Raw genomic sequence first — 27,219 nt, 5'->3', positions numbered from 1 at the left:
CCCCTTGCTGTCTTCAGTTATCAGTGTGGATCGACTAGGGCTCATCCCCTTCCCTTCCCTATCTAGGGTCAAGTGCTAAGGAAATACAGGGATAGGTTCTTGTGCGGCAATTGGTGAGGAACCAATATAGGGACGGTAGGGGTAGATAGGGTGATTGTAGATCAGCCTAGGAGGTCTCCACTTCCCCCTTTCCCTAGTGTCTGGGCTCCCTTCCCCTCATCCCTTCGTGTCACACTTTGTCTTTCCTACGCTGTGAGTGACAAATATATATATATATTTTTTGCCTAAACACAAAGGAAATGTGTCGTCTTTAACTTTAGGCCATTTAGAAATCATGTCATCTTCAACTTGCTTAACTGTTCATAATAACACTAATTTTGACCAGGGGTGCCTAAAATTTTACATGCCACTGTACCTTATGGTGGAGATATCAGGGTGGCCCCTGTAGTCACATGTATGAGCATTTAGTGACCATGTGACAAAACACAACCTCAATAGCATTACAAATGTCACCAGTTTCTGTAGGAAGAGCTGCTCTGGAGCACAGACTGCTGCTCGGACATGTGAAATGCTGATAATACTTCATATACAAGGAATAACTAGCATTTGTCTGACTTCCCTCTCTGCGGACTGTCTTACAGCTGGTCCGGACGGCCCCTCTCGACCCTGGTCACAATTATATCTTTGGATTCCACCCTCATGGGGTTCTTGTGGTTGGAGCTTTTGGAAATTTTTGCACTGAGGGAACGGGATTCTCCAGTCTGTTCCCGGGTCTCACTCCACATCTCCTCATGCTGCCAGCCTGGTTCAGGGTGCCGTTTTTTCGGGAGTATATCATGAGTGGGAGTAAGTAGAGAATGGCAGTCATCCGCAGCCCCCAATCACCTCATCCCATATCTGCCTCCCATCCCCGTCCATCTCATCTCCTCCATACCTTTCTCTCTCTTCACTGTATTTTGAGGTTGTTTTTCTACATCTCATCAACTTTTTAGGTCTCGTGTCCTCTGACAAGAGAAGCGCCTCTTACCTCCTCTCTAAGAAGAGTGGTGGGCAAGCTCTGGTCATAGCAGTTGGGGGTCCTCCTGAAGCTCTAGATGCGAAACCTGGAGAACTGACCCTACAAATCCTGAAGAGAACCGGCTTCATTAAGCTTGCCTTGACCCATGGGTGAGATACCGCGGTCATTACCCCACAGGGGCGTCCTTGTGCTTTGGGTACTCATATCCCTCATTTTTTTTTTTATACAGGGCTCACCTGGTTCCGGTTTTATCTTTCGGAGAGAACAATCTCTACTATCAGGTCAGCAATCCTCGGGGGTCTCTGTTGCGAAGCACCCAGGAAAAGCTGCAAAAAATTATGGGACTTGCGATACCCCTGTTCCATGGGCGAGGGGTGTTTCAGTACAGCTTGGGGCTACTTCCCCACAGGAGACCGGTCTATACAGTGGGTAAGCGGCACCTTTACATCTCCTTACCGGAAAAGGCCCAGTTATCAATGAGATCTTGTCCTGGGAACCAGAACCCATCACTGCTCTAGAACCTCAGAGATCCAAAGTATGTTGTTCGGGAAACTGTCAGCATGGTATTTTTGGGACTCTTTAATTGTCTCACTGGCACGTGTACCCAGAAATGAATGTGCCACCATATGTGCCCCCGAATTATACTGAGCCGCAGATATAAGTACTATGCTGCCATATATGCCCTAAAAAATACCGTATAACTACATATTCCGAGAGATAACTACTGTGCTGCCATATGTGCCCCAGAAATATTGATCCACTATGTGCCCCAGGCAAATGCTATGCTACTATAGATACCCCATAAATAAATACTGTTCCGCAATATGGGCTCCAACAATAAAATGCACCAGGTATACTGTTCCGTTATGTGTTCCAGTGAAATACCGTTATGCCATATGTAATGCCATATGTGCCTCATGAGATAAATACTGTTCTGCCATATGTGTCCAATACACTGTGTAGACCCCAACCAGAAAAAAAAGAGTCTACAGACGCTTAAATAAGTTCAGACCCCAAACAAACCCTAAAATTGAATTCAGAGCCCAGACTTCATGGTAAATTATGGGTTCTGTTCTTGGGGTCGGAATTGATTTTGGGGCTTGGTCTGTGGTCTGACCAATTTTAGGGTCCGTTTGGGTGTTTGGATTTATTTTTGGGTCCAGTCTGCAGAGTGTATAGGCACATATGGCCTCACAGTATTTATCTGAAGGCCCTTATGGCAGCACATTTTTACATATCTTGCTCATAGAACCATTGTCCCACTATCCTCTGGTTATTCATGAAGCCAAGCTGGGAGTTGTACTTTTACAGAAGTTGTGTTTTTTATTATAAGGACCTGGCCGGCTTGCAATCTCCGCCTGCCCTCCTAACATGGATCTTATGAGAGTTGTTGCTCTGTGTTTCAAAGATAACACTGGAGAGATCACGCAGAATCCCACCGCTACCACCTATTTGTCAAAGATCACAGCCAGGGTGGTTGTCTCTCAACCCACCTGCTGTTATCTTTGGAACAAACAGATCTCTGCTGCCCCCTATCTTCTGTACAATTATGCGATTGACCGATGACTAATGAGAAGATCGCAGGCTGTTTCCACTAATAGGCTGGTTATCGGGAAACTAACAGTGAGCGTATGGTATACAGTACAGACCAAAAGTTTGGACACACCTTCTCATTTAAAGATTTTTCTGTATTTTCATGACTATGAAAATTGTACATTCACACTGAAGGCATCAAAACTATGAATTAACACATGTGGAATTATATACTTAACAAAAAAGTGTGAAACAACTGAAAATATGTCTTATATTCTAGGTTCTTCAAAGTACCCACCTTTTGCTTTGATGACTGCTTTGCACACTCTTGGCATTCTCTTGATGAGCTTCAAGAGGTAGTCACCGGAAATGGTCTTCCAACAATCTTGAAGGAGTTCCCAGAGATGCTTAGCACTTGTTGGCCCTTTTGCCTTCACTCTGCGGTCCAGCTCACCCCAAACCATCTCGATTGGGTTCAGGTCTGGTGACTGTGGAGGCCAGGTCATCTGGCGTAGCCCCCCATCACTCTCCTTCTTGGTCAGATAGCCCTTACACAGCCTGGAGACGTGTTTGGGGTCATTGTCCTGTTGAAAAATAAATGATGGTCCAACTAAACGCAAACCGGATGGAATAGCATGCCGCTGCAAGATGCTGTGGTAGCCATGCTGGTTCAGTATGCCTTCAATTTTGAATAAATCCCCAACAGTGTCACCAGCAAAGCACCCCCACACCATCACACCTCCTCCTCCATGCTTCACGGTGGGAACCAGGCATGTAGTGTCCATCCGTTCACCTTTTCTGCGTCGCACAAAGACACGATGGTTGGAACCAAAGATCTCAAATTTGGACTCATCAGACCAAAGCACAGATTTCCACTGGTCTAATGTCCATTCCTTGTGTTCTTTAGCCCAAACAAGTCTCTTCTGCTTGTTGCCTGTCCTTAGCAGTGGTTTCTTAGCAGCTATTTTACCATGAAGGCCTGCTGCACAAAGTCTCCTCTTAACAGCTGTTGTAGAGATGTGTCTGCTGCTAGAACTCTGTGTGGCATTGACCAGGTCTCTAATCTGAGCTGCTGTTAACCTGCGATTTCTGAGGCTGGTGACTCGGATAAACTTATCCTCAGAAGCAGAGGTGACTCTTGGTCTTCCTTTCCTGGGGCGGTCCTCATGTGAGCCAGTTTCTTTGCAGCGCTTGATGGTTTTTGCAACTGCACTTGGGGACACTTTCAAAGTTTGCCCAATTTTTCGGACTGACTGACCTTCATTTCTTAAAGTAATGATGGCCACTCGTTTTTCTTTACTTAGAATTTGTATTATGGCAAGAAAAAAGCAGCTAACAGTCTATTCAGTAGGACTATCAGCAGTCATCAAAGCAAAAGGTGGCTACTGTGAAGAACCTAGAATATAAGACATATTTTCAGTTGTTTCACACTTTTTTGTTAAGTATATAATTCCACATGTGTTAATTCATAGTTTTGATGCCTTCAGTGTGAATGTACAATTTTCATAGTCATGAAAATACAGAGAAATCTTTAAATGAGAAGGTGTGTCCAAACTTTTGGTCTGTACTGTATATACCTCCGATTCTAAAGCATGGAATATATGTATGTACCCCCGATACGGTCACTGCGAACTCGATGATAACCCAAGAAAGATTATTAGCTGCCACCACTAATCGTTTTTTTATACACAGACTGGACGCTTGATTTCTGGTAGCGTATGGCTTCGGGGTACGGGTTACAGAATAAAAGGAACATAACTATTAAATTTTAGATTTAATCCAGGGCGATAGGCAGTGTTTATAAAAAATATAGAAAATATTTTACAAGGGGGACAAAACAATACAGAATATACAGTTACATAAAATTAAACAGATAAAAGAAAAGAAACTTACTATGCCAACAGCTAGCAATCCGATTGAAAACGTCTGGTTGATGGGATCAAGCCTACACTGACATATATCTTCCTCAGCATTGAACATAGATCATAATTTGCTTTGATTTTTTTTATCGGCACCTGAGTTAAACCCACTCACTCCCCGTGATGACTTCATGTGGGCTGGGTTGTGGGATGTCCTTAGCCCTTCAAGATTTTATTAAATCTCAAATTATGCGATAACTTCACTCATGATGATCGCAGATGTCCGAGATCGCCGCCATATTTTTTATCGGGATTTTACGATTAACCAGTGAACAAACATGATATGGCTGGTGCCAGATATCTGGTCACTATTTATCTGGGGCTTATAGGCAGGGGTTACAGTTAGGAGAAAACATGCATCTTCTTCCCCGATTCATCCTGAAGCTGAAATTATATGTTCCATCACTATCGGATCTATACAAACTTCAATATTTATAATTTGCTTTTGGAGACAGACATCTATTTTAAAAACATAACATTTCCTATCAGACAAAGCTTCTTTCACTTTATTATCTATGTGTAAACACATGTCCCTATTATTTGAAAAGACCTTTTGTATAATTACCTGTCCATTCTAAATCTCAGTCTTTCTCACAAAAGACATCTTCTTTCAGTCACCTGGGCTTCAAAAGGACTTCCTGCATTTTAATTAGGATTTGTCACTTCCCTATGTCTACTGTGCCATTTTACATACAGGTAGCTTAGATTGCTAGTTCTTGTCTTGTACTACAGCTCTGTGTGGGAGGGGAGGAGGGAGGGGGGTGAATTCCCCCTCTCTAGGGGCTTAAGAGTTTAATATTTTTTATGACACAGTGTAACAGGGTAGCTTGATTTAGCTTGTGGTTTATTCTCCAGCTATTAGTATTTGTAGCTCTGCTCTATATCTCCTCTTCACTTTTCTCTCTTTCAGTGGGGCCTCCTATCCCGGTAGTGAAGAACCCATCTCCTTCTCCCGAGGACATTGTGTCCCTCCATGCTCTCTATGTAGAGAAGCTGAAGGAACTTTTTGAGACCCACAAGATAAAATACGGAATTGAAGAAGATCGTCAACTCGTGCTCCTCTGAAACAGCAATGAAGATCACGAGTCGATGCATACATATTACTGAGTGAATCTACGAAGGGGAGATAATTGGAAGATTCCAATGTCTACTGCTCTAGAAGAAGACCGTTCTTCAGTTAAGATTATGAAGGTCTATAACTCAAGAACTCTTGTCTGGAGCCCAAGAGCTCTTATTTCAAATTCTCTCTCGAAGACTCTCGTCTAGAAATCTCTCAAGAACTTTTGTGTAGAACTCAAGAATTTTCACATAGAAGTCTCTCAAGACCTATCCTCTGAGTTTCTGAAGACCTCTCATTCATAAGTTTCTCAAGAACTCTTGTCTAGAAGTCTCTCAAGACCTCTCCTTTGAGCTTGTCAAGATCTCTCGTCTAGAAGTTTCTCAAGAACACTTCTCTAGAACTGAAAAACTCTCATCTAGAAGTCCCTCAAGACCTCTCATGTGAACTTGCCAAGACCTTTCATCTAGAAGTCTCTCAAGAACTCAAACTTTCATTGAGAAGTCTCTCAAGACCTCTCCTCTGAGCTTGTCAAGACCTTTCGTCTAGAAGTCTCTCAACCATTTTTGTCTAGAATTCAACAATTTTTACCTAGAAGTCTCTCAAGAAATGTAGTCATGGTCAATCACATACAATGAACACACTAGGGCTGGTGTGGTTGCCAGTCCCAGGGGTGGACTTTGCAAGATCTGTGCCTTTTTAAGCTTTTAAGGTCATGTGCCTCCTACCATTATACCATGACACTTGGGACACTATGTCCATTACATACAGTGTCAGTCAAAAGTTTGGACACTCCATTTCATGCCATGGTTTTTCTTATTCTTTTTGGAATGTACACATTGTAAATTTAGGTTGAAGGCAGCAAAACGACGAAAAAACAAACATGGAAACAAGGAGTTAAAAACACAGGTGAAACAAGCCAGAATATGTGATATACCTTAGATTACTCACAGTACCCCTTTTAGTCTGATGTCAGCTTTACACCCCCTCCCCATTACTTCCTCTCAACAGCTTCATCAGGTCTCACCTGGAATAGCCTCAAATGGACAGGTATGCCTTGTCAAGAGTTAATTTGTGGAATCAACGGCCTTCAGAAAGTGTTAGTGACCTTCAGGTGTGTTTGGCAGAGGCAGTGTTGGGTACACAGATCCATACAGTCCTGAGCCCTATTTCACAACTGTTCTAAGCCTGAATATGGCAAGAACAACTCAACAAAGTAAAAAGAAATGAGAGTCCATCTTTACTTTAAGACATGGAGGTCAGTCGATCCAGAAAATGGCTAGAACCTTAAAGGTATCCACAAGCAAGGGCAGTCATGAAAATCATCAATTATTATGATGAAACTGGTCTTTATGAGGCCCAGTATCAGGAAAGGAAGACCAAGAACTAACTCTGCTGCAGAGGATAAGTTCATCGATTACTAGCCTCAGAAACCACAAATTGACATAACCACCTCAGACAACAGCCCTCATAAATAATGCACAGACACAGCATTCTGCAACGACCATCCCATCTGGTTTGCACTTAGTGGGACCATCATTTGTGTTGCAAGAGGACATTGACCCAAAACACCTCCAGGACATGTAATGGTGAGGGGCCAAGAATGAGAGGGATGGAGACTGCCCCGGAGGACATGGGACACACAGTTACCCGACCTAAATCCAAGTGAGGTGGTTTGGGATGAGCTGGACGCTGCCTGAAGGCAAAGCAGCCAACAAATATTCAGCACCTCTGGGGACTCCTTCACGACTGTTGGAAGCCATTCCTGATGAAGCTGATGGAGAGAATGACAAGTGGGTGTAAAGCTGTCATCAGAGTAAATGGGGGGCACTGTGAGGAATCTAAGGTATAACACATGTTCAGGTTTGAGTTTCTTTACGTCTTTGTGGTTTTTCTGCCTTCAGTCTGAATCTACAATGTGCACATTCCTATAAGAACAAGGAAAACCATTGAATGAATAGGGGTGTCCAAACTTTTAACTGATACTATGCCTGATTTGGGTTAATTAGATACATGTGAGATTCACTTATTGACTGTTTGTGGTGCCCCTCTGGCCACTAGCCATCGCCCACACATTCTGGTACAATAGCATCTGCTAACGAAATTAATTAAATCTGCCCAGGAGTGTACCTCAAGGTGGGGCTGAAGTATTATTGGCATCAGAACACCCGAGGGGGTCCAAAAAAAATCTACTAAAGAAGAATAAACATTTTTTTTATTTTTTTCTTACTTAATTCTTGTAAATAAAAAAAAAAAAAATTGATATTTTTCAGTGGTGATGAAAATAAAGTGTCAAAGAAGCTATTGTCAGATGTGTTTGTGATTTTTTTTTTGTTTCTTTTTTTTGTTGCAGTTCTTTTTAGTTTTATATTTGTCATAACATTTAGGCTATGTTCACATGTTGCATTTTTGCTGCTTTTCTTTTATGCTCATTTTAAGCTGCATTTTAAAGTACCAGCAAAAGCTAGGAGATTTCAGAAATCTCATGCACACACATTGTTTTTTTTTTCCTGACTGAATTGAAAAACTGCTGCGTTTTTTGAAAACCGCAGAATGTCACTTCTTTCCGCAAAGATGCAGGTATCAAGTTTTGCTGCATTTTTAATGAAAAAAAGCAGGTACAGCAGTATGTGAAACACATTTATTTTTGTGATTTTACCAAGTTTAAACCATAATGTCTTGGTCTCCTCACCTGAGAATGGCTGTTAGGATTAGTACAATTTAATTAGGATTAGGGCAGTTTAATTAAATCAGTGATGTGTACAAAGTAAACATTGGCCAACCAAGGTGTGAAATTGAACAATGCCTGTGGCTAACCAAAGTGTGAAAGTAAACAATGTCCTACAAACTCCATGCTCTGCCATTGTCTTAGGTAAACTATTCCTGACCAATTCATCTCCCCCCGCTGTTACATTTGTAATTGTGTATTTTTTTCATTAACTGGTATGAATTTTTTTGTTCAGAATAGTCACTATTTTTTTTTAGGCATTAAAATCTTTTTCCACTAAATAATTTGATTAAATTGTCCATTTTTCCAAAAATGGTTTTATGGTTTCCCATATGTCTTGCATTGGTGACCTGTGTTCATGCTTCTGTGGTGGAAGCAAAGCTGAACTTTAGGATCCTAAAAAACGCAGCAAAAGACACAGCAACAAAGCAACGAAAAACGCAGCAAAACCTGCTTTTTTTAAGCAGCTTCTTTACTGCCAAGAAAGCAGGTTTTACCTGCAGAAAAGAATGCAACAAAAATGCAACGTGTGAACATAGCTTAAGGGTCTGTTTACATTAACCAGATTGCGTCACGAAATGATCGCCGATCGGTAAATATCTACCGGTCGGGTAATGACCCATTTACACAGGCAGTCTGCTCTGAACGATCTCTTAGATAATTCAGCGTGCAATGGACGCCACTGTTCTCGGCAGCACGAGCACTGTTTACACATGACGATGCGCTGTCGAGAACGATGAGCGTTTTGCTCGTCCATCGGGTGATCGGCAGCCTGAGCCCTCTGGAAAGTTATTGTGTAACTCTGAAACTCTTTTAGTGTGAATGCCCCTTTAATCATTGCATAAGGGCAAATTTTCCTCCATGTAATCTGGGGCCAGAGGTAAGAATCGATCAATGGGAAGGACAATGAGGAAGGACGGCTGCAAAATACAAAGTGCAGGAGGTGAGATAGGAAAGGACTCAAATCAATGGAAACTCAGACTTGGTGTCACAAGGACGATTTTTGCAGTACATTCATTGGCACCCGCAATGCCCATTGCGACTATGGCACGAGTTTTTATCTCAGGCTTAAAACAAAAACAAAAAAGTTGAATACATTTTTAAAACTTTTTGAGTTAACTTTCTGTAGAAAAAAAAGGAAAAACAAAAAGATTTAGCTTTTTTTTTTTTCTGTCTGGGGAAGAGCCAGCACAGAAGAAGCAGTCACACCCGAGCCCTGCATCGGAGGGCCCAAAGGTTACTTTGCCACATAGGAGGAGAGCAGCATTATAAATAGCACGTGGACCAGATAAGCATTGAGAGACAGGAAGAAATGATAGTCCTTCTCCTCTACAGCAGGTTTCTGGCCTCCTTGGGATCACACTGGGATTTCTACTTATCTCGGCTCAAGCTATTGCCTGAGCCAAGATAAGCAGACACAGGTTCCTAGTAAGGCCACGGTCACACTATCAGTATTCGGTCACTATTTTTTCTTAGGAGTGGAAGCCAAAACCAGGTGAGGAACAATCAAAGAAAAGGTATAATAGAAACAAGTCACCAATTCTGCATTTATCACCCACTCCTGGTTTTGGCTCCGACTCCTGAGAAAGAATACTGACCGAATACTGACCAAATACTGATAGTGGAGCCTTGGCTTAAGGAATACAATTTTGTGCTTAATAACAGCTATGATAGACAAGTAGCACTGTGCAAATACCAAAACAGTAATTAAATAATACCGTAATGCAATGCATAAATGGCACTGTCTAAATATTAATAAAAAATATTAAACACATTTTACCTTCCTATAATGAATTAATAACACTGTCAAAATATTACTAAAAACAATAAATAATACTGCCATACACTGCAAAAAAACACCATCCAAATAATGCTAGAAAACAGCAAGTAAATAATGCCACCATATGATGCACAAGTAACACTGTACAAAGAATACCAAAATAGTAATTAAATAATACTGTAATACCATGCATTATTAGGACAGTAGAATAGTAAAAAATTAATTTTACCACCGTATAATGAATTAATAACACTGTCAAAATAATGCTAAAAACAATAATAATGGCGCCATACACTGCACAAAAAGCATTGTCCAAATAATGCTAGAAAACAGTAAGTAAATACCACCATATGATACACAAGTAACACTGTACAAATAATACTTAACAGTAATAAAAAAAATACCGTTACACAATTCACAAGCGTATTCTATAAATAATACTAAAAACAGTCATGAAATAATAGCGCATCATAATGCACTCACAGCACTGTCCAAATAATACTAAATAACAATGATAGAATAATGCTGCCATACAATGCGCAGATAGCACTAACCAAATAATGCTAAACTGTAATCATAAAATACCGCCAAATAATGCAACAGAGCACTGTCCAAATAATACTGAAAAGCAATAACAAAATAACACTACCATGCAGTGCACGAGTAGCACTAACCAAATAATGCTAAAGAAATGTCATCATAAAATACCACCAAACAATGCACAAAGAGCTATTTCCAAATAATAGAAAAAATAGTACAGTACAAAATAACACCGAGAAACAGTCAACCAAAAATACCGCCATCCACTGCACAAATAATACTAAAAACAAATACCGCCATACACTGCACAAAAGCACTGTCTAAGTAAAAAAAAAACAATCATTAAATAGTGCCACCATATAATACACAAATAGCTGTATCTAAATAATGCTAAAAACAGTAAACAAATAATACCGCCATACGATGCACAAAAGCACCATCTAAGTAAAAAATGCTAAATGACCATCATCAAATAGTGCTGCCAAACAATGCACAGAAAGCAGTAGCTATATAATACTAAAAACAGTAAAAAATAATACCGCCATACACTGCATAAAAGCAATGTTTAAGTAAAAGATGCTTAAAACCAATATTTAAATAGTGCCGCTATACAACGCACAAATAGCACTGTGAGAATAGTAATGGAAACAGCAATCCATTCCGCCTGCGTTTGCAGGATTTAGGACCCTGCGCTGGTTTCCTGCGGTATCTGCTGGTACAATACACCGCCAAAGATTATATGAGACGTGTGTGGGGCAGAGTTCAAAAGTGCAGCCCTCAAAACCATAGAAAACCTAAAATTGTGCCGCAAGGAAGAAGCTGCAGCCATAGAGATAAAAGACAGCTCCAATACTACCTGGGTCTTAAAGGGCCGCTGACCCTAAAAATGGTCAAATCACAAAAGTGAGCAGTCGCTACATAAAATGACACAGCTGATAACAGAGAAATATAGAGTGTATGCAAACACACAGCAAACCGAGAGAAATAGTAGCGTCCCTTTAAATTTACAATCTAGTGTGAAATGGCGGCAACAGATCCTCTGGGTCACACATTGTGCATGTATGATTAGCAGCAGCGGTCTATAAGCAATCGTGGCCAACATTGAGGGTCTTTGGCAGATAATGAGTTAAATGCAGGACGTATAGATGTCTATGGTTGTGGTAACCTAAGGGTTAAGTCTGCGTGTGTCCCCGGCACAGTCCTTGTAATGCATTAGTGAAACAAGAGCAAAGTTCAGAGCATCAGATAATGAGACGCTGACACCGCAGGGCGCAATACACACTCCGTGCTGCACCGCGCCACGCCATGCACGCCGCAGAGCACCGGGGGCGCTGACACCGGCACAGGTGAGATACGGAGAGGACGGGGCGACCTGCACCCAGGTGAGAGGCGACGTCTGTATATACAGGTGATCTCTGTATATACAGGTGAGAGGAGACGGCGATGTCTGTATATACAGGTGATAATCACTGTGTACAGGTGATGTCTGTATATACAGGTGATAGTCACTGTGTACAGGTGATGTCTGTATATACAGGTGAGAGGCGACGTCTGTATATACAGGTGATCTCTGTATATACAGGTGAGAGGAGACGGCGATGTCTGTATATACAGGTGATAATCACTGTGTACAGGTGATGTCTGTATATACAGGTGATAGTCACTGTGTACAGGTGATGTCTGTATATACAGGTGATAGTCACTGTGTACAGGTGATGTCTGTATATACAGGTGAGAGGCGACGTCTGTATATACAGGTGATCTCTGTATATACAGGTGAGAGGAGACGGCGATGTCTGTATATACAGGTGATAATCACTGTGTACAGGTGATGTCTGTATATACAGGTGATAGTCACTGTGTACAGGTGATGTCTGTATATACAGGTGATAGTCACTGTGTACAGGTGATGTCTGTATATACAGGTGATAGTCACTGTATACAGGTGATGTCTGTATATACAGGTGATAATCATTGTATACAGGTGATGTCTGTATATACAGGTGATAATCACTGTGTACAGGTGATGTCTGTATATACAGGTGATAGTCACTGTGTACAGGTGATGTCTGTATATACAGGTGATAATCATTGTATACAGGTGATGTCTGTATATACAGGTGATAGTCACTGTGTACAGGTGATGTCTGTATATACAGGTGATAGTCACTGTGTACAGGTGATGTCTGTATATACAGGTGATAGTCACTGTGTACAGGTGATGTCTGTATATACAGGTGATAATCATTGTATACAGGTGATGTCTGTATATACAGGTGATAGTCACTGTGTACAGGTGATGTCTGTATATACAGGTGATAATCATTGTATACAGGTGATGTCTGTATATACAGGTGATAGTCACTGTGTACAGGTGATGTCTGTATATACAGGTGATAGTCACTGTGTACAGGTGATGTCTGTATATACAGGTGATAGTCACTGTGTACAGGTGATGTCTGTATATACAGGTGATAGTCACTGTGTACAGGTGATGTCTGTATATACAGTTGATAGTCACTGTGTACAGGTGATGTCTGTATATACAGGTGAGAGGCGACGTCTGTATATACAGGTGATGTCTGTATATACAGGTGAGAGGAGACGGCGATGTCTGTATATACAGGTGATAATCACAGTGTACAGGTGATGTCTGTATATACAGGTGATAGTCACTGTGTACAGGTGATGTCTGTATATACAGGTGATAATCACTGTATACAGCTGATGTCTGTATATACAGGTGAGAATCACTGTGTACAGGTGATGTCTGTATATACAGGTGATAGTCACTGTGTACAGGTGATGTCTGTATATACAGGTGATAGTCACTGTGTACAGGTGATGTCTGTATATACAGGTGATAGTCACTGTGTACAGGTGATGTCTGTATATACAGGTGATAGTCACTGTGTACAGGTGATGTCTGTATATACAGGTGATAGTCACTGTGTACAGGTGATGTCTGTATATACAGGTGATAGTCACTGTGTACAGGTGATGTCTGTATATACAGGTGAGAGGCGACGTCTGTATATACAGGTGATGTCTGTATATACAGGTGAGAGGAGACGGCGATGTCTGTATATACAGGTGATAATCACAGTGTACAGGTGATGTCTGTATATACAGGTGATAGTCACTGTGTACAGGTGATGTCTGTATATACAGGTGATAGTCACTGTGTACAGGTGATGTCTGTATATACAGGTGAGAGGCGACGTCTGTATATACAGGTGATGTCTGTATATACAGGTGAGAGGAGACGGCGATGTCTGTATATACAGGTGATAATCACTGTGTACAGGTGATGTCTGTATATACAGGTGATAGTCACTGTGTACAGGTGATGTCTGTATATACAGGTGATAGTCACTGTGTACAGGTGATGTCTGTATATACAGGTGATAGTCACTGTGTACAGGTGATGTCTGTATATACAGGTGATAGTCACTGTGTACAGGTGATGTCTGTATATACAGGTGAGAGGCGACGTCTGTATATACAGGTGATGTCTGTATATACAGGTGAGAGGAGACGGCGATGTCTGTATATACAGGTGATAATCACTGTGTACAGGTGATGTCTGTATATACAGGTGATAGTCACTGTGTACAGGTGATGTCTATATATACAGGTGATAGTCACTGTGTACAGGTGATGTCTGTATATACAGGTGAGAGGAGACGGTGATGTCTGTATATACAGGTGATAGTCACTGTGTAATGGTGATGTCTGTATATACAGGTGATAATCACTGTGTACAGGTGATGTCTGTATATACAGGTGATAGTCACTGTGTACAGGTGATGTCTGTATATACAGGTGAGAGGAGACGGCGATGTCTGTATATACAGGTGATAATCACTGTGTACAGGTGATGTCTGTATATACAGGTGATAATCATTGTATACAGGTGATGTCTGTATATACAGGTGATAGTCACTGTGTACAGGTGATGTCTGTATATACAGGTGAGAGGAGACGGCGATGTCTGTATATACAGGTGATAATCACTGTGTACAGGTGATGTCTGTATATACAGGTGATAATCATTGTATACAGGCGATGTCTGTATATACAGGTGATAATCACTGTGTACAGGTGATGTCTGTATATACAGGTGATAATCATTGTATACAGGTGATGTCTGTATATACAGGTGATAATCACTGTGTACAGGTGATGTCTGTATATACAGGTGAGAGGAGAAGGCGACGTCTGTATATACAGGTGATAATCACTGTGTACAGGTGATGTCTGTATATACAGGTGATAATCACTGTGTACAGGTGATGTCTGTATATACAGGTGATAATCACTGTGTACAGGTGATGTCTGTATATACAGGTGAGAGGAGAAGGCGACGTCTGTATATACAGGTGATAATCACTGTGTACAGGTGATGTCTGTATATACAGGTGATAATCACTGTGTACAGGTGATGTCTGTATATACAGGTGATAATCACTGTGTACAGGTGATGTCTGTATGTACAGGTGATAGTCACTGTGTACAGGTGATGTCTGTATATACAGGTGATAATCATTGTATACAGGTGATGTCTGTATATACAGGTGATAGTCACTGTGTACAGGTGATGTCTGTATATACAGGTGAGAGGAGACGGCGATGTCTGTATATACAGGTGATAATCACTGTGTACAGGTGATGTCTGTATATACAGGTGATAATCATTGTATACAGGTGATGTCTGTATATACAGGTGATAATCACTGTGTACAGGTGATGTCTGTATATACAGGTGAGAGGAGAAGGCGACGTCTGTATATACAGGTGATAATCACTGTGTACAGGTGATGTCTGTATATACAGGTGATAATCACTGTGTACAGGTGATGTCTGTATATACAGGTGATAATCACTGTGTAATGGTGATGTCTGTATATACAGGTAATAATCACTGTATACAGCTGATGTCTGCATATACAGGTGATAATCACTGTGTACAGGTGATGTCTGTATATACAGGTGATAATCACTGTGTACAGGTGATATCTGTATGTACAGGTGATGTCTGTATATACAGGTGATGTCTGTATATACAGGTGATAATCACTGTGTACAGGTGATGTCTGTATATACAGGTGAGAGGAGAAGGCGACGTCTGTATATACAGGTGATAATCACTGTGTACAGGTGATGTCTGTATATACAGGTGATAATCACTGTGTACAGGTGATGTCTGTATGTACAGGTGATGTCTGTATATACAGGTGATGTCTGTATATACAGGTGATAATCACTGTGTACAGGTGATGTCTGTATATACAGGTGATAATCACTGTGTACAGGTGATGTCTGTATATACAGGTGATAATCACTGTGTACAGGTGATGTCTGTATATACAGGTGATAATCACTGTATACAGGTGACGTCTGTATATACAGGTGACAATCACTGTGTACAGGTGATGTCTGTATATACAGGTGAGAATCACTGCGTACAGGAGATGTCTGTATATACAGGTGATAATCACTGCGTACAGGAGATGTCTGTATATACAGGTGATAATCACTGTGTACAGATGATGTCTGTATATACAGGTGATAATCACTTTGTACAGGTGATGTCTGTATATAAAGGTGATAGTCACTGCGTACAGGAGATGTCTGTATATACAGGTGATAATCACTTTGTACAGGTGATGTCTGTATATACAGGTGACAATCACTGTGTACAGGTGATGTCTGTATATACAGGTGATAATCACTGTATACAGGTGACGTCTGTATATACAGGTGATAATCACTGTATACAGGTGACGTCTGTATATACAGGTGACAATCACTGTGTACAGTTGATGTCTGTATATACAGGTGATAATCACTGTATACAGGTGACGTCTGTATACACAGGTAAAAATCACTGTGTACAGGTGATGTCTGTATATACAGGTGATAATCACTGTATACAGGTGACGTCTGTATATACAGGTAATAATCACTGTGTACAGGTGATGTCTGTATATACAGGTGATAATCACTGTGTGCAGGTGATGTCTGTATATACAGGTAATAATCACTGTATACAGGTGATGTCTGTATATACAGGTAATAATCACTGTATACAGGTGATGTCTGTATATACAGGTGATAATCACTGTGTACAGGTGACGTCTGTATATACAGGTGATAATCACTGTGTGCAGGTGATGTCTGTATATACAGGTAATAATCACTGTATACAGGTGATGTCTGTATATACAGGTGAGAATCACTGTGTACAGGTGATGTCTGTATATACAGGTGATAATCACTGTATACAGGTGATGTCTGTATATACAGGTGATAATCACTGTATACAGGTGACGCCTATATATACAGGTGAGAATCACTGTATACAGGTGATGTCTGTATATACAGGTGATAATCACTGTATACAGGTGATGTCTGTATATACAGGTGATGTTTGTATATACAGGTGATAATCACTGTATACAGGTGATGTCTGTATATACAGGTGATAATCACTGTATGCAGGTGATGTCTGTATATACAGGTGACAATCACTGTGTAATGGTGATGTCTGTATATACAGGTAATAATCACTGTGTACAGGTGATGTCTGTATATACAGGTGATGATCACTGTGTGCAGGTGATGTCTGTATATACAGGTAATAATCACTGTATACAGGTGATGTCTGTATATACAGGTAATAATCACTGTATATAGGTGATGTCTGTATATACAGGTGATAATCACTGTGTACAGGTGACGTCTGTATATACAGGTGATAATCACTGTGTGCAGGTGATGTCTGTATATACAGGTGAGAATCACTGTGTACAGGTGATGTCTGTATATACAGGTGATAATCACTGTATACAGGTGATGTCTGTATATACAGGTGATAATCACTGTATACAGGTGACGCCTATATATACAGGTGAGAATCACTGTATACAGGTGATGTCTGTATATACAGGTGATAATCACTGTATACAGGTGATGTCTGTATATACAGGTGATGTTTGTATATACAGGTGATAATCACTGTATACAGGTGATGTCTGTATATACAGGTGACAATCACTGTGTAATGGTGATGTCTGTATATACAGGTAATAATCACTGTGTACAGGTGACGTCTGTATATACAGGTGATAATCATTGTATACAGGTGATGTCTGTATATACATGTGATAATCACTGTGTACAGGTGATGTTTGCATATACAGGTGATAATCACTGTATACAGGTGATGTCTGTATATACAGGTGACAATCACTGTGTAATGGTGATGTCTGTATATACAGGTAATAATCACTGTGTACAGGTGACGTCTGTATATACAGGTGATAATCACTGTGCACAGGTGATGTCTGTATATACAGGTGATAATCATTGTATACAGGTGACGTCTGTATATACAGGTGATAATCACTGTGCACAGGTGATGTTTGTATATACAGGTGATAATCACTGTGTACAGGTGATGTCTGTATATACATGTGATAATCACTGTGTACAGGTGATGTCTGTATATACCGGTGAGAATCACTGTATACAGGTAATGTCTGTATATACAGGTGATAATCACTGTATACAGGTGATGTCTGTATATACAGGTGATAATCACTGTATACAGGTGATGTCTGTATATACAGGTGACAATCACTGTGTAATGGTGATGTCTGTATATACTGGTAATAATCACTGTATACAGGTGACGTCTGTATATACAGGTGATAATCACTGTGTACAGGTGACATCTGTATATATAGGTGATAATCATTGTATACAGGTGATGTCTGTATATGCAGGTGATAATCACTGTGTACAGGTGATGTCTATATATACAGGTGATAATCATTGTATACAGGTGATGTCTGTATATACAGGTGATAATCACTGTATACAGGTGACGTCTGTATATACAGGTGAGAATCACTGTGTACAGGTGATGTCTGTATATACAGGTGATAATCATTGTATACAGGTGATGTCTGTATATACAGGTGATAATCACTGTATACAGGTGACGTCTGTATATACAGGTGAGAATCACTGTGTACAGGTGATGTCTGTATATACCGGTGATAATCACAGTATACAGGTGATGTCTGTATATACAGGTGATAATCACTGTGTACAGGTGATGTCTGTATATACAGGTGATAATCATTGTATACAGGTGATGTCTGTATATACAGGTGATAATCACAGTATACAGGTGATGTCTGTATATACAGGTGATAATCACTGTATACAGGTGATGTCTGTATATACAGGTGAGAATCACTGTGTACAGGTGATGTCTGTATATACCGGTGAGAATCACTGTATACAGGTAATGTCTGTATATACAGGTGATAATCACTGTATACAGGTGATGTCTGTATATGCAGGTGACAATCACTGTGTAATGGTGATGTCTGCATATACAGGTGATAATCATTGTATACAGGTGATGTCTGTATATGCAGGTGATAATCACTGTGTACAGGTGACGTTTGTATATACAAGTTATAATCACTGTATACAGGTGACATCTGTATATACAGCTGATAATCACTGTATACAGGTGACTTCTGTATATACAGGTGATAATCACTGTATACAGGTGACTTCTGTATATACAGGTGATAATCACTGTATACAGGTCATGTCTTTATATACAGGTAATAGTCACTGTATACAGGTGACATCTGTATATACAGGTGATAATCACTGTATACAGGTCATGTCTTTATATACAGGTAATAGTCACTGTATACAGGTGACATCTGTATATACAGGTGATAATCACTGTATACAGGTGACTTCTGTATATATAGGTGATAATCACCGTATACAGGTCATGTCTTTATATACAGGTAATAGTCACTGTATACAGGTCATGTCTGCATATACAGGTGATAATCATTGTATACAGGTGATGTCTGTATATACAGGTGATAATCACTGTGTACAGGTGATGTGTGTATTGTGGAAAGTCGACTCGCTCCGCTACTTTCGGAAGTCGACTCAGGAACCGGATTTTCTCTGCAGGCTTTACTGTATGGCATAAAGCCCTGCAACTCCAGCAAAAATAAGCACAGCCTTACTGGCAAAACAACAAAACAAAAGATAAACGATAGCACAGTCCATATGTGTAAGCGGTTCGCCCACACAGGTTATGTCCAGCCTCCAGCTCCTTCCTGAGCTATGGCTGTCCAGTCTGGAGACCTTGCCTCTCCAAACACAACACAGAGAAAAAAAAACAGGACTGAACATTTAAACTTGCTCAGCCACACCCTGAGGTGGAGGTATGGGGACTGACTTCCCTCCCATCTCTACGTCATTCCCATAAAACCTCACCCTTTAAAAGAGGTAACCCCCAGCATATAACATTCTGGCAGAAATTCAGTAGGTCTCAGTTCACACTGGAGAGCATCCTGAGTGACACATACCTCCCCTCGCATATAATACCAGTAACTCTGTCACGTCCCCCCCCCCCCCCTCTGCACAAAGCCCGGTGTTTGGACACCTTCAGACACCAAGCAGGGAATTTTGGAGAGGGCATCAGCATTAGCGTGTAACTTCCCGGGTCTATGCTCGACGTGAAAATTAAAGTCTTGGAGACCCAAGAACCACCTAGTTACTCTGGCATTCTTCCCCTTCTTTTCCCTCAACCATCTCAAAGTGGCATGGTCTGACATCAATTTAAACTTTCTGCCAAGTAGGTAATAGCTTAGTGTGTCTATGGCCCATTTTATGGCTAAGCATTCTATGTCCACAATGGCATAATTTTTCTCACAGGACGAGAGCTTCCGGCTCCTATACAGGATGGGATGCTCTTCCCCATTTATCTCCTGTGACAGCACGGCTCCTAGGCGAACTTCTGAGGTGTCTGTCTGGAGCACAAACTCTTTAGTAAAGTCTGGTGCGGCCAGGACCGGCTGCTTATGTAGCACCCTGAGGATTCAGCTGCTACAGGGGTATTGCACCTCACTCCAGAGGTGTGGTATTCCACTCCCGGGTAAGGATGGAGTGTGGGACTGAGCTCAGTAGGCTGCATGCACTACATACATCCCATTTCCGGGGGACAGAACTACGGTACTCCCACCAAGTATATGTGCAGGTACGACAGCGTCTGTCCCTGGCTGGAGTGGGAGGGGGGTGGAACATCCCAGTAGTGTAGGGGCAGATAGGGGGAGTAGTCTGGGTAAAGCTAGGAGCTCATTGGGTGCTAGTCACCTGGGCTCACACATAGAGGGAGTATATAAGGTGGGCACCATCTTAGGACAGGGTCTTTTTAGCCTGAGGAGCAGAGCAGAAGAGTTCAGCCAGGAGGGCTGACAGGGAGCTGTGGCTCCGGCTGGGCCCAGCTCCAGAGCCAAGCCTGCAGAGGAGAGAGGAGAAAGAAGGACCCAGAGAGAAAGACAGAGGGAACCCCAAGAACCCAGAAACAGACCAGAAAGGGTGAAGGGTTGGCGGACACGGGTACCGGAACCCGAACTGGTGGAGGCCACTTATCCGCAGCCAGGAACCGGAGGTCGTGGTCAAGATTTGCCACGACCCTCACCAAATCCACCAGAAAGGCACACCAAGCATAGGGTCAGGGAACCCAGAGGAGGTTTGACCACCAAGAGACCCGAGGGAGCCGGCCAAAGGTGGATCCCTGGTGGGAACGGCCAGAGACAGAGAGAGAGAAGGGAGCTCAGGACCACGCTCCAGAACTGCCTGGGGGTTAGCCGAGTCCAGGACCTGGTGGACGCAGCACGGCTCGGGTGGTCACTCAAGGCCAGAGTGACTGAGAGAACAACCGTGAGTAAAAACCCTGAAACTGCATCTCCTGACTCTGACTCTTCTTACTGACCGTCACAACCCCCATCATCTTCACCTGCTGCCCTGAGGCCATACCCCTCCCGTTGGGGGTTATACCATCATCGCTGCACCCATACCACCGGCCTCAGCGGACTGTTCTGCAGCGGCGGCTGCAAAGCCGCACTCAACGGGTGGCGTAGTCGACATCCAAGTTAACATCTACTGCCATAGACTGCCACTTAGTTTGACACCCTGGGCACGGACCGGGTCATTGCCACAAAGACTACTACCCCCATCGAGATCCGGCTCCGGGTATCCCTTGAACATAGCCCAGGGGGTGCGTCAACTTTGGCGTAGTCGGCAGGATCACGTGCCCGCAACCATCGGGTACTGCGTGCCTGAAGAAAAGTTCGCATTTACCTCAAAAAGAAGTCTCCCGCCGGTTCCGGAGGGTCCCCGCCATCGGACGCCATCTCGGATCGGTTCCCGCCATTTGCCCGTCATCTGCAGTCTTTTCCCGCCATTTGCAGTGTTTCCCGCCATTGGGAAGCGGTTCCCGCCATCTGAGAAGATTTCCCGCCCTGGCAGAGCCGACGCCATTATGGGCGTGCCAGAGGGTGGCAAGAGGCCACCTCCCATCGTGGGCCAGGACCAAGAATGGCGCCAAAAACGAAGACCGCCCCCACCAGCGGAGGCTGCGATGCTAGCGATGTCCATCAGTGTGAGAGAACTGCCCCTGGAGCTGTCAATCACCAAGTTGCCCCAGGACCGCCCTCAATGGGGGCGGAGACAGAACAAAAGAGAGAAGATGGGAGCAGCTTGGAGAAGTCTGGAGGAGCCGTACCCGGAGATGGAGGGAGACGCAGGCAGCACCGACCCTGTGGTCAGGAGCCTGATGCAAGCTACCACTCCACAAGACCTGGTGGAGATCCTGGCACAGCTCCCCCGAGACCAGGAGTGTGCACAGACCGCGCTGGAGGGCCTCGCACGGAGGATGGCCCAGGTGCAGCGAGAAACGCTGATGGAGTGGAGCAGGGAGATGGCCCAGCAGGCTGGAACCCGCCAGCGGAGCACACCACCCACAACGAGGAGCACGCCTGCCCCTGAAGAGGATGCAGAAGGGACGGAGGCCGGAGACGACGCCGCAGAGGGAGCTGAAGAGACGGAGGCAAGTAAAGGGGACGTCACTACCCCAAGCCCAGCCACCGTAAGTCTACCCCCGCTCCCCGTCGCAGAGCCCGAAATCCCACCGATCGTGCCCGTTGCCGCACCGCTACCGCTCCAGACTAGGCCCCAAGCAGGAGCCGCGACCACGCCCCCTGTGACGTTACGCGCCTCAACCCTGAGTGCGGCCAAGCAGGAGACGCCACTGGCCTGGTCGCAAGGCCGAGTGCCCCCGGGCGCCGCCGTCTTCACGGTGCCCTTTACCTTCAGGGTACCCCAAGCCTGGTCGTAAGGCCTAGTGATCCCGGGCGCCGCTGCTACCACCGCGCCCTCAACTTCCACTGTGCCGCACCTGGGTGAAGACTTGCTTGCCCAACACACTTGCCCGGATGGGCAGCCCTTTGCGTGGCCACCGGAGTACCACCATCCCCGACTCCGGAAAGAAAGACCCCTGGATGAGCCCCTAATCCCGGTTCCGGCGCCCATCAAGATGACCCCGCTCTCGTTAGAGGAGGCGCAGTTTGAGTGGGACCCCGCAGGAGGAGACCTCATCGGGTTCACTCAAGAGACCCGGGCGGCTGCAACTGAGCGTGCGGAGTGCTGCCGCCAGCAGTTGGAAGTCTTTGAGCGAGAACGGAGAGAGAGACGGGTCCGCGAGGAGCGGCTGCAAGTAAAGAGTGCAGAACAAAAGAGCCGGACCTGAAGGAACCCCCGTGCAGCCCACGGTCCCCGTGCCACCAGGACTGTAATCAAATTCCAACTGCAGCACGGTTGGGGCTTCATCAGAGATCATCACACCCCCGGCGACGTCTTCGTGACCAGAAGAGATGTCGAGTCCCACCTACCGGAGGGACACAGAGGTCGTGACCTTTACCTGGGTGATGAGGTCACCTTCACCCGGCACCAATGTGCCAAAGGACCCTATGCCCTTCATGTACACCGACTGACAGAGGAAGAGCTGAGGTGTCAGGAGGAGCAAGAGGACCCGGACGGGTCTGAAGGGTACACGGAGGAAGGAGCAGGAGGACGTCGCCACTGATGTACAGTAGGAGCACTGTAAATAGTTACCCGTGAAGGTACAATAACTGTTACCATTATAGTCCCCGTTGGGACCAGTGAACTGTTCCAGTGTGTCCCATCTCCCCACAGGCTGAGGACTGTGAGCAGCCATCCCCTTTTCCCCACTGGCCGAGGACTGAGAGCGGCCATATCCCTTGTAAATAGTTGCGCTTCCTAAAGTGCCCCCTACCGGTTTTATAGGAAACTGTTTTTTCTACCAGAGACTGTGGCACTTACCTGGTCACAATTTGCACAAGTGGCCAGAGGTCAAAAATGTTGTATATGAAAAGTTTTATTATGATGAAAGAGTTAATATTATTTTATGATGTGTCCGTAACATTTTAAAAGAGAAGTACCTCCCATAAAGGGATGATTGAAGGTTACTGTTTATATATTTTATATGTAGTGCACTTTAAAAAGCTTGTATGTTTTATGTTTTTGCTCTTTTGCAGCCCGAGGACGTGCTGTGATTTACCAGGGGGGAATGTAGCACCCTGAGGATTCGGCTGCTACAGGGGTATTGCACCTCACTCCAGAGGTGTGGTATTCCACTCCCGGGTAAGGATGGAGTGTGGGACTGAGCTCAGTAGGCTGCATGCACTACATACATCCCATTTCCGGAGGACAGAACTACGGTACTCCCACCAAGTATATGTGCAGGTACGACAGCGTCTGTCCCTGGCTGGAGTGGGAGGGGGGTGGAACATCCCAGTAGTGTAGGGGCAGATAGGGGGAGTAGTCTGGGTAAAGCTAGGAGCTCATTGGGTGCTAGTCACCTGGGCTCACACATAGAGGGAGTATATAAGGTGGGCACCATCTTAGGACAGGGTCTTTTTAGCCTGAGGAGCAGAGCAGAAGAGTTCAGCCAGGAGGGCTGACAGGGAGCTGTGGCTCCGGCTGGGCCCAGCTCCAGAGCCAAGCCTGCAGAGGAGAGAGGAGAAAGAAGGACCCAGAGAGAAAGACAGAGGGAACCCCAAGAACCCAGAAACAGACCAGAAAGGGTGAAGGGTTGGCGGACACGGGTACCGGAACCCGAACTGGTGGAGGCCACTTATCCGCAGCCAGGAACCGGAGGTCGTGGTCAAGATTTGCCACGACCCTCACCAAATCCACCAGAAAGGCACACCAAGCATAGGGTCAGGGAACCCAGAGGAGGTTTGACCACCAAGAGACCCGAGGGAGCCGGCCAAAGGTGGATCCCTGGTGGGAACGGCCAGAGACAGAGAGAGAGAAGGGAGCTCAGGACCACGCTCCAGAACTGCCTGGGGGTTAGCCGAGTCCAGGACCTGGTGGACGCAGCACGGCTCGGGTGGTCACTCAAGGCCAGAGTGACTGAGAGAACAACCGTGAGTAAAAACCCTGAAACTGCATCTCCTGACTCTGACTCTTCTTACTGACCGTCACAACCCCCATCATCTTCACCTGCTGCCCTGAGGCCATACCCCTCCCGTTGGGGGTTATACCATCATCGCTGCACCCATACCACCGGCCTCAGCGGACTGTTCTGCAGCGGCGGCTGCAAAGCCGCACTCAACGGGTGGCGTAGTCGACATCCAAGTTAACATCTACTGCCATAGACTGCCACTTAGTTTGACACCCTGGGCACGGACCGGGTCACCGCCACAAGGACTACTACCCCCATCGAGATCCGGCTCCGGGTATCCCTTGAACATAGCCCAGGGGGTGCGTCACTTACACAGTGCAGCTTCAGCTGTTGGAATGCCAACTCGGTTTCATTGGTCCATTTTGCCATCGTTGATTTTTGTGCCTTTCAGAAGGTCAGTCAGTGGTGCAGCAAACATAGCAAAATTTGGGATAAACCGCCGGTAATATCCCACGATTCCAAGAAATGTTCTCACCTGCTTCTTGGAGAGCCGTTGCGGCCAGTTCTGAATTGCCTCGATCTTATTGACCTGTGGCTTAATTTCGCCTCTCCCGACGATGTAGCCTAAGTACTTGGCCTCCTCCTTCCCAATGGCACATTTTCATTCATCGTAAATCTTGCCTTCCTTAGAGAATCCAGAATCGCCTGTACCTTTGGCAGATGACTAGTTCAGTCTGGGCTAAAAATGACAATGTCATCAAGGTAGGCTGCGGCATACTTCTTATGTGGGCTGAGGATCTGATCCATGGCCCTCTGGAAGGTGGCTGGGGCCCCCTGCAGTCCGAAAGGCATTCGGGTGTACTGGAAGCACCCATCAGGTGTTGAGAAAGCTGTTTTCTCCTTGGCCCTCTGGGACATGGGGATCTGCCATTAGCCCTTCGTCAAGTCGAGGGTGGTAATATATCTCGCAGGTCCAAGCCTCTTGATGAGTTCATCGACGAGGAGCATCGGGTATGTGTCACACTTGGAAACCTCATTCAACCTGTGGTAGTCATTGCAAAATCTCCACTCCCCATCGTGCTTTGACAAGAGAACGATGGGACTCGACCATCCACTCTTCGATTCCTCTATCACGCCGAGGTCCAGCATTCTCTTCACTTCAGCTGAGATTACCTCATGGCGTGCTTCAGGAATCCTATAGGGTTTGAGGTTTACCCTAACATGTGTTTCCGTCAGCTTGTCATGCTCGACCACCTCCGTACGCCCTGGCAACTCCGAGAACAGGTCACGATTCCGTTGCAGCAGCTCTCTTACATTGTTGTTTCTGTGCCGGCGATATAGTCTCTCCTATCGTGACGTCCTCAATTTTGGCTTTCAGACTGGCTCCCAAGCAAAAAGCCCCCAGCGTTTCCCGATCCCGCCACGGCTTGAGCAAGTTCACATGGTACACTTGGTGCTGCTTTCTTCGGCCAGGCTGGTGAACTTTGTAGTTCACTTCGCTGAGTTTCTCCATCACCTCACACGGGCCTTGCCACTTGGCCAGGAACTTGCTTTCGACGGTGGGAATAAGCACCAGTACGCGATGCCTAGGCTGGAACTGTCTCTGCCTCGCTGATCGGTTATAGACCCTAGCCTGGGCCTCTTGTGCTTAGAGGAGATGAGCCTTCACGATAAGCATCTCTTTCGCCATCCTCTCCTGCATGTGGGTGACATGTTCTATGATGTTCCGGTGGGGAGTAACCTCGGCTTCCCAGGTTTCCTTGCCAAATCCAGGAACCCTTGCGGATGTCGTCCGTACAATGGCTCAAACAGGGAGAAACTTGTAGATGCTTGTGGGAAATCTCTTACCAAGAAGAGCAGGAATGGTGCAAGTGGTCCCAGTCACAGCCATCCTTCTCTATGACCTTTTTGAGCATTGCTTTTAAGGTTTTATTAAATCGCTCCACCAGGCCGTCTGTCTGCGGATGGTAAACAGAGGTTCGCAGCTTTGTAATTTGAAGGACTTTACACAGTTCCTTCATTACCTTGCTCATGAACGGGGATCCTTGGTCCTTTAGGATCTCGTTTGGCAGTCCGGTCCTGGCAAATATATGTACAAGTTCCCGGGCGATGCTCCTACTCGACGAGTTCCTCAGTGGTACTGCTTCCAGGTACCGGGTCACATAGTCCATGACCACCAGGATGTATTGGTGGCCCCGGGACGATTTGGCTATAGGCCCCACTAGGACCATGGCAATCCTCTCAAAGGAGATTTCTATCACAGGTAGGGGGATTAAAGAACTACTGAAGTGGGAGGAGGGCGCGGTTATCTGGTAAGTGGG

The 27,219-nt window shown here is 44.5% G+C and overlaps 2 protein-coding genes across 4 annotated transcripts in view; both read left to right on the top strand.

Annotated features, from left to right (window-relative positions):
* The window catches only part of LOC141167081 (2-acylglycerol O-acyltransferase 2-B-like), a 31,734-nt gene extending 23,903 nt beyond the window's left edge, over positions 1-7,831 (top strand). Inside the window, exons 5-8 of the mRNA XM_073654421.1 lie at positions 642-846; positions 993-1,167; positions 1,248-1,447; positions 5,381-7,831. Coding sequence (XP_073510522.1) covers positions 642-846; positions 993-1,167; positions 1,248-1,447; positions 5,381-5,535 — 735 coding nt within the window. The 3' untranslated portion in view covers positions 5,536-7,831. The remainder of the gene's footprint in view (positions 1-641; positions 847-992; positions 1,168-1,247; positions 1,448-5,380) is intronic.
* Positions 7,832-11,770: 3,939 nt separating this feature from the next.
* LOC141167078 (diacylglycerol O-acyltransferase 2-like) overlaps positions 11,771-27,219 on the top strand; it is a 55,792-nt gene continuing 40,343 nt past the window's right edge. The window contains exon 1 of one of the 3 annotated variants that reach the window (XM_073654420.1): positions 11,771-11,921. The gene's annotated coding sequence lies outside the window, so the exon portion shown is untranslated. Of the gene's footprint in view, positions 11,958-27,219 lie in introns of all 3 variants that reach the window. The other 2 variants (XM_073654418.1, XM_073654419.1) reach the window with 2 other exon arrangements.

The sequence above is a fragment of the Phyllobates terribilis genome, unplaced genomic scaffold (genome assembly GCF_046119375.1).
Source record: "Phyllobates terribilis strain yellow unplaced genomic scaffold, ASM4611937v1 Scaffold_11__3_contigs__length_659146591, whole genome shotgun sequence".
Classification (NCBI taxonomy): domain Eukaryota; kingdom Metazoa; phylum Chordata; class Amphibia; order Anura; family Dendrobatidae; genus Phyllobates; species Phyllobates terribilis.
The sequence above is the reverse complement of the archived record's forward strand: the minus strand, read 5'-3'. Positions and strand labels throughout refer to the sequence as shown.